At 39.1% G+C, this 12,345-nt stretch overlaps 1 protein-coding gene across 2 annotated transcripts in view; it reads left to right on the forward strand.

The window, feature by feature from the left end:
* Window positions 1-12,345, forward strand: part of SOAT1 (sterol O-acyltransferase 1) — a 58,834-nt gene that overhangs the window by 24,600 nt on the left and 21,889 nt on the right. For both annotated transcript variants that reach the window (XM_019646654.1, XM_019646663.1), the window contains exon 3: window positions 5,155-5,213. In XM_019646654.1, coding sequence (XP_019502199.1) covers window positions 5,155-5,213 — 59 coding nt within the window. The remainder of the gene's footprint in view (window positions 1-5,154; window positions 5,214-12,345) is intronic.

Here is a 12,345-nt window from a genome sequence, read left to right on the forward strand (position 1 = left end):
GGCGACTCACAGCAGCCCAGCTCCAGGTTGAGCTGTTGTTCAGCATCTTAGCTGTAGAGGGCAGTGTCACTGGCCCTCATACGTGTGATCCGAACCGGGGCCCTCTGGCGTCCCAAGCCAGCTCTTAACCATCGCGCCACTCGGCCGGCCCTCTTTTTACTTTTTAATGTGGCACCTAGAAAATTTACAGTGACGTGTGGGTCGCATTGTATTTCTGTTGGACAGCACTGACTGATCTAGAAAGTAATTGGTAACTTAGAAAGTAAGCAGCTTGAAGCTGCCCTTAGGCAAAAGCCTGTTATTAAATACAGTGTCATAAAGCAAAGGGAGCCTGGCACCTGGGAGCATGTGACCCAGGTTCAAGTCCCAGAAAACCCCAAGTCCTTACAAGTCGTCATGCGAATTTCCTCTGCCTGAAATAACCTGTCTAGCACCTGCTCGCCATGATTTTTCTTTATCATTTGAGACTCAGCTCAAATATTGACTTCCTCTGCCAAAACTCCCTCCACCCCCAGAGCCACAGTCCTTCCGTGTACTGTAATTATCTATGTTTGCGTATTTCTCCTGAGATCCTAAAGGAAGTGCTTGGACTACATGCCTAGTGCCCTGTGTGTATATTGGGTCCTCAGTGGTTTTTATTTAATAAATGATCGTAGAATTGAATGACTAAATAAGTTAACAATTTAATGAGCTTTGCTATTTGTCTTTTCCATCTGCGTTACACTGGCAGGAGGCTTGGTATGTATAGTGGTATAAGTGTAAGATTTTTACAGGTTGCAGATTTGGTGAGGAGCCGTGGCAAAGCAGCCCAGGTGGAAAGGCACAGCTCCTCGGAGCTGTTTGGTGGAGTAGGGCTGCTTGCTGTCATTTCAGTTTTACTGAAGGTATTACAATAAATAGCACAGGGCAGTAAATAAATGATCACTTTTAATTGATGTAAACATTATGTGGAGTACAGTACCTAATTTTTTTTCTAAAGGTGGTAAAATATGTAATTTTTGAAAAATCTTCATCAAAACTGGTTAAAATGAGATTTTTGATACCCCAAGAAGTAAAATTTAGATAGTCAGTTAAATGTAGTAGCCTTTACAAGTGTTAGGTAGTATTCATGAAAATAAATGTTGCAAGCCTGATTTCTTGGAGACCCGAGGGTTAGGGGAAAAAAATCTAGAGTAGTTTTCCTTAAGGCTTTATCCTTGGGTCTAACTATTCAGATATTATCGGTTGTCAGTTAGCGATATTAATGTTTTCAGTTAGTGGTATTAGTAGACCCAGGCAGATGTTTCAGAGTTTGCATGACCCTCAGTCCTGGCTTATCACTTTCAGGGCCAGTGTTTTAGAAATTTAGAAGCCTTGAGATGAGTTATGTTTGGGTGTCTACGTAGTAGAATTAGTTGAAGGGAAGAAGTTTCTGGATTCATTTGTTTATGAAACAGCTTATTTATGAAACCATGGTCTGATCAAAGATAGTAGAGAACTAAATAAAAAATGTGTTCTCATAATTTATACAAAAATCAGATGAATACTTGTCTTACCCTCTATTGCTTACCTAATCAGTTACCAATTTGTGAATATCTTCAAAATTTCTCCTCTGCTATCCATTCTCATTGCCATTGTTTTGGGTTTATAATATCATTTCTTGTCTGGGTTTATTGCTCTTCTCTTATGGGGTCCTTCTCATTCTCTCTTGCCAGAGATTGTGGGCTTTCTACTATAAAATCAGGTACTGTCTTGCATAAAATTCTTAGTTTCCTCAAAGTCCCTGTTATGATACGCACAGGCCCTTTATGATAATTGGCCTCTGGCCTCCTCTGCAGTCATAGACTCCACTACTATCAATAATTGAAGATATTATTTCAGTAACTCCTGGCTTCTGTTGTTGGTGTTGATAAGTCAAGTACCCAGCATAATAATTTTAGCTCTTCTGTAGGTGATATTTTTTTCTGGTTTTTAAGAGGTGTTTCGTTTTTGGTTTTTAAATAAATCTCTGTGTTACACAGTTTCATTATGATATATCTAAGTGTAGATTTTATTTACCCTGCTTGGGATCCTTTGACTTTATTTGAGCATTGGCATCTTTCAACAATTCTGGAAAGTCCTCAGCCGTTATCACTTCCAATTTTTTCTCTGCTTATAGAGCTCTGATTAGATGCATTTTGGACCTTCTCATTCTCTGTGCTTTTTTTTCCAACTGAAGTATTATGAAAACACGGTCTAAATGTCCAATAGAGTATTAAATAAATTATATTTAAGCCATAAAAACAGAATAATAGGCCAATAAAGATGATGTGGAAGAATATGTAATGACATGGGAAGATGTTCAAAATATATTAAGTGAAAAAAACCAGATTATAAAACAGTATGTGTAATGAGTCCTTTTTTATTTATGTATATTTGCCAAAGTAAAAGGACAAATGATATTTACCAAAATATTAATGTTGGTCATAGGATGGATAATGGGTGATTTGGTTTGACTTTTTGGGGGGGAGGTTTTAAACTTTTAAAAATTTTTATATTTTACATTTCCTATAGTAAAGATTACTTTTAGAAAAAGAAGGGGGTTTATTAAATATAAATTAGCTCAAATATGCCCCAGCGTTTATTGTGGCAAAGTAGATATTTCTGGGAAATTACTTACATCTTCTAAATTTGAGTGCCCTTCACTCTCCCCTTATATGCAATAGCAGTTATTGATACTGGAATAAAAATACTCAAGTAAATTATTACTAAGGAGAACAGATGAGGAAATATAAATTCTCATGAAAAATGTACTACTAAAATGATACACAGTTACATCAGTTACTTGTTTGCAGAGACAAAGACAGCAAACTAGTTGTAGTCTTCATGTTTCAGCTTCCTGCTGTTCTGTTTTATTGGTTTATCTGTGCAGAAGGTCTGTACCCATGTGATGCTCAACATCACAAGTCATCAGGGAAATGCAAATCAAAACCACAGTGAAATACCACTTCTCATCCACTAGGATGGCTATAATAAAAAACACAGGAAGTTGACTAATTGAGATACTACGTTAATGACTTAAGAATCTTTTTTCATGACTTAAAAAAATGGATTTTAAAGGTCTTAAAATATGTGTTTATGAGAGTTTGTTGTTTTGTCTGATATTTATTTGTTCCCATATAGTATAATAGATAACTTGACCTTTCATTTGCAAAGGTAAAAGAAGGAAATTTACTATCAGATTATAAAGTGCCTTTTTTTTTTTTGGGAAAAGATACGATAGTATTTAAAAATGTGCTTTGAAAAATATATGAAAATGAAAGAGGTACCATGTCAAGATCACTAAGTCTGCGTTAAACTTAGATGAATTCCAATAAAACGTCATAACTCAGAGACAAATCTCACCTTAACAAGAAGTTGCAATAACCAAAGACTGTTTGAGCAAGCAAAGTGAGCAGTGTAGGCAATTGTTAATGGGCGCCAAGTGTAATAGGGTGGACATTAATTTTTGCATTAGCACTTACTTTTTCAGTTATATTTAAAACATTGCCAAAAAAAACTTTAAAATTTTTAAATAAATATATCAAAAGCTAAAATCTAGCTAAGCTATTAGGTGTGAATGAAAAATGATTTATGAATAAAGGAAAATTGCATTCAAAATGACCCACACCCATATTTTATTAAAAGGGAAGACATTAATTAATTCAGCTGCTCACTTAAATTGTAGTACCATGATTCAGTATGAGAATAAGGAACTGTCTGCAAATCTGTGAGAGTAATAAATCACAATATACAATGCATATGGGAGTCATACAGAGCAACAAGTTCTCGTAAGTATTTTAATATGTTTAAAATCCAATTTTTGAAGTCATGAAAAAAAGATTCTCATGTCATTAATGATTAATATCTCAATTAGTGGACTTTATGTGTTTTTAATTACAGCCATCCTAGTGGGTGGGAAGTGGTATTTCATTGTGGTTTTGATTCACATTTCCCTGATGACAGTGATGTTGAACATCTTTTCATGTGGTATTGGCCATTTCTGTATCTTCCTTGGAAAAATGTCTGTTCAGATACTGTTACGGATTCAAACCCGTGTGCCCGATGGAAAGGCCAAACCTCAAAACATCATGGTGTGAAATAAAGAAAGGTGTATTGGTTCCTGAAGGCTCCAGCTGAAAAGGTGGGAGACCTAATGGCACCTCAAATCCATGTTAAGAGAACCCAGAATTCAAGCATCTTTTATGTCAAGGGAAGGGAGAACGGGCAGGGCAAGAAGGTGGGACACAAGGAAGGGTGGGAAATCTGCCAATCTCTTTGTCCCCAGGTGGTTCTTGATATTCTTGACCCCACCCCACCCCCACCCTCCATCTGAGTCCACTGACCTGAGTTCACTCCTGAGATGCCTGTAAATCTCTGACAAACAGGCATTGCTTTGTGCATCTGTCGCCATCTATCCAGGAGGCTGTTTTACAGAATTCCTCTAGTCAATTAGCATACCTACAATAGGAACTATTCACCTGAAGGCCCTGGGAGAAGTATAGGCTGGAATTGATGGTAAGAGCCAGATGCGAGAGAAGCGAAAGCTTTCCACCGTGCTATAACACTTTGCTTATATTTACATTGGATTGTTGGTCTTTTAATTATTGATTTGTAAGCGTTCTTTATACATTCTGGACACAAGTTCCTGATCAGATTTGCAATCCCCCCCCCCCCAATTCTGTGGCTTGTCTTTTTACTTTCTTGATGGTGTCATGTCCTTTGCAGCAAAAAAGGTTGTTTTTTTTGGGGGGGGGGTTGTGGTTTTTTTAAATTTTTGATGACGTTCAGTTTATGTAATTTTTAAATGTTGCTTGTGTATTTTAGTAGTCACAGTTGCAGGATCCATCCATCCAGTCTAATTCCCCATGTGGTCAGAATTGGATCTTATAGCATCATATGGTTCACAGTTATAATTACTGTATGTACATGCGAGCATAGTAGTTGTGTTTCTTTCTATTTAGGATTCTTATGTATAAATTTCCTTGCGTTTATCTTCCCCATGCTTCCTTTTTAAGAGCTGCCATGTTTTTGTGGTTGTACCTGAGTTCACATAGTCATTCTCTTTTGCTTGTTTGTTTTTCAACTTCATGACTTAAATAGTGCTTGTAGGCAGCCATATCCATCAATTTAAAAGTTACATTTTTTTCCCCTTAGGTCGGTTAGACATAAAACACTTGATAGCAAAGAAGATACAGTTGACAGCAGAGGCAGAGGTAAGTAACTCCCTTTTCCAGAGACAAAAATGTGGAGCTTTAGGGTAAGAGTTTGGTTTAGTAAAACTCTTAATGCTAAACTGCTTAAGGAACTATTTGCCTTTCATATCAGTTGACATGGTCCTGCTGTGGCACAGGAAAACGAGGTTTGCCACCTTGTCATCCTACACAAGAACCAGGTTGCCCTTTTCTTTTCTACCCGACCCACCACTTTCATTTCCGGCATTTACCAGCAGAAAGTGGTTTGAGTGAACCATGACCCCGTTGAATGTCTACGTGAATGTCTGTGTAAGTGTTTTGTGAAAGCATCTATCAAGGTTCATAGTGATGCAGGATTTGTTGATGAGTAATTTTTTGTGTGCCGGGATCGTGGTCTCGTGGAACTGAAGAATGGAGACATGAACCAGAGAGGTCAAGTTGCAGAAAAAGACAGTTTATTAGGAGAAAATAATACATTTCAAAGAAGCAGAAGCAGGCCATGGAGTAGAGAATGGCTCAAGGGCCATTATTAAAAGAAAAAGTACACTCCAAAAGTTTGGAGTGGCCCTGAGCAGAGGCAAGGCTCAGAACGCTCAAAAGGTGTTGACTGGCCAGGACTTGGAGTTTTTATCCCTTCTTCCTCTAGAATGGGCTGTTCCTCTCTAGATGTGGGACCACCTGATTGATCTCATCTCTTTAGAAAAGGAGTTTATTAGAAAAAAAGTTTTAGGTGGAGAGGGGAAGTCTTTTGGGTGGAGCATTCTGTGGGACATGCAGGAATGTGGAGACCCCAATGCCTGCCTCTAACTGCCTGCCTTGTTTTCCCCTTGAGAGACCTGATCCCCATAAAATCTCTATGGGAAGCTGAGGAACAGGTCTTTCCTTCTGTATCTGCTTCCTGCTGGGCAGGGGCGTAGAGCTGTCCCTGCCTATTGTTGGATTCATGGAACTCTCGCCCTAGCTGATCTCAGATGAGAGGAAGGGGTCTCGAGCTCCACCTGGAAGACCGTGTTGGCTTCTTTGGTTGCGACTGGCAATCTTTCTGGGGTGCCCTCTGTATCCCCAAGGCCCCTGAATGAGGAAAAATAGATTTTAATTAATAAATTTCTTAATGAGCAGAGCTCAAAGCCATTGATGTTGGGTGGCTATGGGTTTGGAAAGAACATTAGCCTTTAATGTTTACAATCAACAAGTAGACTGGCCTGGGGAAATGTTAAAACCTATTTACTCTCTGGGATGGGATTATCCAAGAGTTAGGTCCAGAATGGCCTGGAGGATGTTGGGAAGTCACAGGCTTTTAAGTAGTTATCTAAAGCTGGGGTGGGAGATATTCTGTGATTCAGTCTAAGGGCAGTCTTTATCTAGGATTCAAAAACTGATTAGAAGAGTAATCAAAGCCAGGGGCTAAGAAACTAGGGAAGAGGAGACATAAAATTTCTATAGAAAAACTTAAAAGTTGTCCGGGTGTGGGGGCTACTACTCGCTTGACCCGTGTCAGTATCAGTGGAGCCATGTCAAGCGGGGCAGACATTTCTACAAGTCAGAATTCAGCAGTGCCTGCAGGAAATTCTGCAGGACAAAGAGCAATTTTTAAAAATTTATAACCTATTAATATTGTGTGTGCCTGAATGTAAATTGACTTCAAATCCAAGGCAGCCTCCCTTTTTCCTAATGAGATTATTTCCAAAATGTATTGGTCAACGTGAATATATAAATACCCAGTAGTGTAGATGAAATAACCTGCTTTTATTTATTTAATTTTTGTGTGCATGCATGCACATAGGCACTTATATAGAATAACGAATTTAGGTATTTTTATAATCATATTTGAATGGGGTTCCTGAACCCATTTCCAACATGGGGGTTCCCTCCACTCCAACAAGCAAATCTCGGATGCCAGCAACGGTGTCTAAGAATTCAACTCAATTCTGATACTGTGTACCTGGAGATAAAATCAGATCTCACAGGTGAAGGGCTCAGCCCCACAAGACTGCCCCCCCCCCTTTTTCTTTTAAGCTGAGCCATCCTGCCACCTGGGAATTGAACTGCTGTTGCTCAGAGCTCAAACTCTTGAGTAAGCTCTTAACCAACTGAGCCATTGGCCAGCCTGCACTCTCCTTTAGAAGGAAGCCTTTAAATGCACGGTTGGTTCTCCCTGCAACCACCCCCCACCCATGGGCGTGGTCCAAAGGTCATCTCATGAACACAGCAGAAGACAGTTTACCAGTCTTTAACATATAGGAAGTTCCAAAGGTTTTGGGAGCTGTGAGCCAGAACTGTGGGTGAAGACCAAATATCTTAGAAATCACAGCTCATAAAACAGTGTATGCACAATTATGTACATTCACTTTGGTATTTGTGTCTTTGTAATTATCAGAGCTAGTTTTTTAGTTTATCTTCCAACCCTGGGACGATGCTGTCGCTAGAAATTTTAGTACAAGCATCTTAAGTACAAGTATTTTAGTATAAGTATCTATTTGCTTAACATTAAGGATTCCTCCCAAATTTATTCTGTAGATAGATTGGTGATTTCTACAATGTAACAGCTTATCGTATTGCTTTATAAACTGGTATTCAAAAGGTATATTTACTAGGCTTGAAACTGTGGGTCCAGATTCCTAGTTAATAGTGTAACCAAACAGGAGGAGAGTTTGTGTGTGCCCCCCTTCCCACGCACAGTGGTGTCAAACGCTGAACCCCGAATTCTGCAATGGAGAAATGAGTTGCTTTATTTGTGGAGTGCTGATAAGCAAGGAGAATGGGAAGCTGTATCGCTTAAACCCCCAACCGCCCCAATGTCTTACAATCAGAGGGTTGTAAGGAGTTAGGGGAACAGGAATATGGAAGTGCTGGCTGGGCAAGTTTTAACTGGAGGACCTTGGAGCTTGGCCATTTATGGTAAGGGGCTTCAGCACTGGATCTTCCTGGACAGCGGACCCTTTGCTTCTGAAAGTGTTCTGGTGCCCAAGTTCTAGTCACGTCCCCATCCTTTGGTCCTGGGGGAAGGGCGAGACTTTGGTCCCTGGTGCAGCTGGAGGACAGGGGTGGCACATGTTCAGTGCTGCCTGTGTAACTCAAGGATTGTATTATTCACTGATCTGCTATAAGGCAGCAGAACCAGTTTTAACCTGGTCAGTGTGATTTGTGTACTGTTTTAATGGTGTGTTACATTGTATTTTTCCTGATTTCCTTAAGTTACCTAAGTAAGCCTGTAAAACTACAATGATCCAAGGTCATTTCTGGTGGATGTCTTTTCCAATTAGTGATTCGTTGATTCATTATAAGTGTTTAAATACTTGATTATTAGGTAACTTCCAGTTATCTGAGATAATTTCCAATTTTGGCTAAGAAAAGAAAATTACAGTAAAACCTTGGATTGCAAGTAACTTGGTTTGTGAGACAAGCAAACATTTCTAATGCGTTTTAACGTGGTAAATGAGCGATATCTTGCAATGCAAGTAGTTTGTTTACAGATAGAATTATGCTCACAAACCAAGGTATTACTGTATTTAATATATAGGTACATGTGCTGTTTTTAAGGGCCTGTTCTTGAAGATTTAGTGATTAAAATAAGGAAATTTGGTTTTTATGGCTTATTAGATTATTTCTGACCTTTATTCCTCTCTAGACAAGCTGGACACCTGATTTTATTTTCCATTTCTTTTCAAATTCCCCTTCTATTTCTCTTTTGCTCCTTCTCCCCTTCCCAGCAAGAACACAAAGTCCTTATTGTGTTCATTTGTGCAGGAAGTTTCAAATAGGTGAAAAGGGCAGTCTGTCCCTACTGCCATTGCTATTTATTTTAAAAATCGAAAGTGGGAGGGGAGCATTTTTTATGCAGAATCACAGACCCCAGGGGAAAAGGGAGTATGGAGTGGGAAGTGAAGGTGAGGGGAGAAGGAAGCAGACGGGGATGGAGGGAATAGTTCAAGGATTTAAGTGGAAACTGTTTTTAAAGAGAATTTTCTACTTATCTGCTTTATGTAGTATTGAGTGAGTACAATTATTGTTTAGTTTGGTCAGTGAGGAGGATGTGAAGGAGAAAGAAAGAAATGAAGTAAGGGAGAAGCAGCTGAGGGAAAGGTGCACATTGGTTTAGCTAGTATTTCTTACTCTATATTGTGCAAGTGATATGAAGTTTGCAGTGTTACGCCCGGCTTGTACTGAGGGAGGGCTTGGCTTGAACAGAGGTATGGAGGTAGGAAATTCATACTGTATCTTGGAAATGACACTTGATTGGCATCTGTGGCATCTGCTAGGACTCTTCCCCTAATCTTTAACGTGAGAACACTGGACAAGCTGTCTCCAAGGTCCCCCTCAGCTCTAACAGCCTGTGTCATAATTGTGTTGGCAACTTAAATTTGTGCTCCTAATTCACTATTTCCTGTTGTACAGGGAATCAGTAGTCCATAGATCTCATTGGGCAACTCTTTAAACTCCACAGAACTAGAGTTGTCAGTTAAAATACAGTATTCCTGGTTAAATTTGAATTTCAGATAAACAACAAATGGGTTTTTTAGTCATCATGCAATGTTCCAGACATACTTAGGCTAAAAAAGTTATTTGTTTATCAAATTTAGATTTAACTGTTTTTTATTTGTTAAAGCTGGCAACCTACAAAGAACTCTGAAAATTTATGTACATAGATAGAGCAGCTCATATTAAGGAAAGCTGTGAAAGGCTGTCAAGTACTGAGCAAGCTCGTTAGTCTGAAGAGGTTATGACATTAATGGGTTGAAATTAGTGGGTTGAACTGATTCACTCTTTAAGGTCACTTGTAGGTCTAAATGCTTTCATAAAGAAGTTGTAAGGACCTAATATAAAAAAATATCTGGTGCAAGGGGGGTCATACAACATTGTGTAATGCTGAGCCATGACCTTGTGAAATCCTTAGAACAGTGTTGTAACAAGACTTAAAAGACCTTGGAACAGTCCAAGGAGATAGAAATGATTAGGTCCCTACCGACTTAATAGAGAAATTAGCTTTGTTTTAACATTGTGTCAGTTCATTTTTTTTCTTTTGGTTGCAAATAACAGAAACCTACTTTGGCTCATTTAAACAAAGAAGGAAATACTTGACAGATGTTAATGTATTTCATAGAATCCTGGGAGAGTTGGAACACTCATCCTTTGGAAAGGGAAAGGATGTGAGTAGCAAGAATTTAGATATTTTTGAATTTTTCCATTTTAACAAGGTTTCCGGTCACTCTTTCTGAGCTTAGAGTTTCAGATTTCTGAGAGAGAGAGAATTGGATTTTGGCGAGAAGGGCCAGGACCGTGTGGGTACAACCCTGGCCTGGGCATGGAATGCCTGTTTTCACCTTGGAGGATGGTTTCCAGAGAAAAGGGAATAGGTTGAGAAAAGGGAGTGTCTTTACTATCACTATTTGTAGAACTTTTATTCATGCACACAATTTTATAGAGGAAATGTTAGGTATAATGTGAACATTTAACAGATGAAAATTTACTTCCTAGTTCTACTTCTTAAAAATACAAAGTTGTTGCAACATATTCTGTTTGCTGCTTATATAGCATTTCAAGTACTGTTTTTCACATCAATACCTTATGCTATTTATTGCCCAACCATTAAATGAGCAAACTGGAATGAGTAAGATGCAGATGGCATGTCCTTATATGAGCACTTCTCTTCATGGTTTGTCACCCGTTCAAGTAACTTCTTCTAAAAAAGTTTTTGGACGGTGTCAATCTATCTGATTTATTGGCAGTACGCTGGAGAGATGTCTACATATTTTCTGCCCAGAAATTCTTTGACTATTGTATAAGTTGAGGTTACGATGTGCTGTAATAGTAACACAAAATAAACACACATAATTGTGGCTTAACAAAAGAGAAGTGTATTTCCCTCATGTTACATCATCTAGAGGTGGGTGGTCCAGGGCTGGTGTGGCGATTCCGTGGTCCTCAGGGACCCTGGTTCCTCCTACCTTGGCTGTGGTTCTTCTTCTCATTGTCCAGATGGCTCCAGCCATTTCAGCTGAGTTCCGAGGAGCAGAACTGATGTAGGGCAAGAAACGGGGCAAGAAACAGGTACCAGCTATCCTTTAAGGAAGTTTTCTGGCGGCTTTCTCAAACCAATTCTGCTTGTATCTCATTGGCAAGAATTTAGTCCCCGGGACTCACCTAAATGCAAAAGCAGACTGGGAAATTAATTTATTCTGGGCAACCATGTTCCCAGATATCAGGGATTCTAAGGAAGTAGGAAGTGCATGAGGATGATAGGTTGACAGCCAACAGCCTCTACTACAACTGTCTGTTTCCCTTTCCTGCTCCTGAGCCGGTCAGGAGCTGTGTTCCTGTGTTCCTGTGATATGTCTCCTTCTGCCTTTCCCCGTTTTACCTGAATATGTAGCTGTATCAGTCTGTAGTCTACTTTGATGAACTTTGGGAAAGTCGGTTTATTGTTCTTTATGATTTTCTCACTTCCATAATATAGGAAGTTTCCCGCCATATCGCCCTCTTAGGGATGGTAAGTAATTTACGTAGTTCCCATGGATACCTGCTTGGTTACTTTGTCAGGCACTGTGTTAGGTGCTGGGATTCAGAAGCAGTTGTATCTTTGAAAGCTGTACAGTGATGTCAGCGTAGGTTAGTATTCGTGACAGACAAGAAATTACATTCCTTTAGAGCTCTACTGACCTTACAGGTTATCATAGAGATAGTTATCTCTATGTTACAGTTACTACGAATCCAAAACATCAAAACTACTCAAATGGTAACATTCTGTATGTCATTGATTGAGGAACACTTTGTTTTCTACTATTTTAATATCAATGAAAATAAGAAAGTGCTGTGCTGTGTAGTGTAATTCACTTGGCAGCTTTTTTCTTAGAGCAAAACAAAAATTAGTGGCATCTTAGATTAGATAAAATAAATTCTTCAAAAAAATAATCCCAAGATTTGTTAAGATTTTGTTTTATTTTTTTAATTAAAAAATTTTTTTTTAATTGGGAAATTGAGAGAAGAGAACAGTGTTGGGTAATTGGGGAAGGGGACCAGCCAAGTTGTTGTTCTTCAGTCTTCGTTGTGGAGGTCGCCAGTCGCCATCTGGCTGCCCGTCAGCAGCTCATGGCCTCTAAGCTCAAGGTGCTGTGTTACAATCTTAGGGGCGGGTGGGCATAGCCACCATCCATGT

This window comes from Hipposideros armiger, unplaced genomic scaffold (assembly GCF_001890085.2).
Source record: "Hipposideros armiger isolate ML-2016 unplaced genomic scaffold, ASM189008v1 scaffold_6, whole genome shotgun sequence".
In the NCBI taxonomy this organism is placed as follows: domain Eukaryota; kingdom Metazoa; phylum Chordata; class Mammalia; order Chiroptera; family Hipposideridae; genus Hipposideros; species Hipposideros armiger.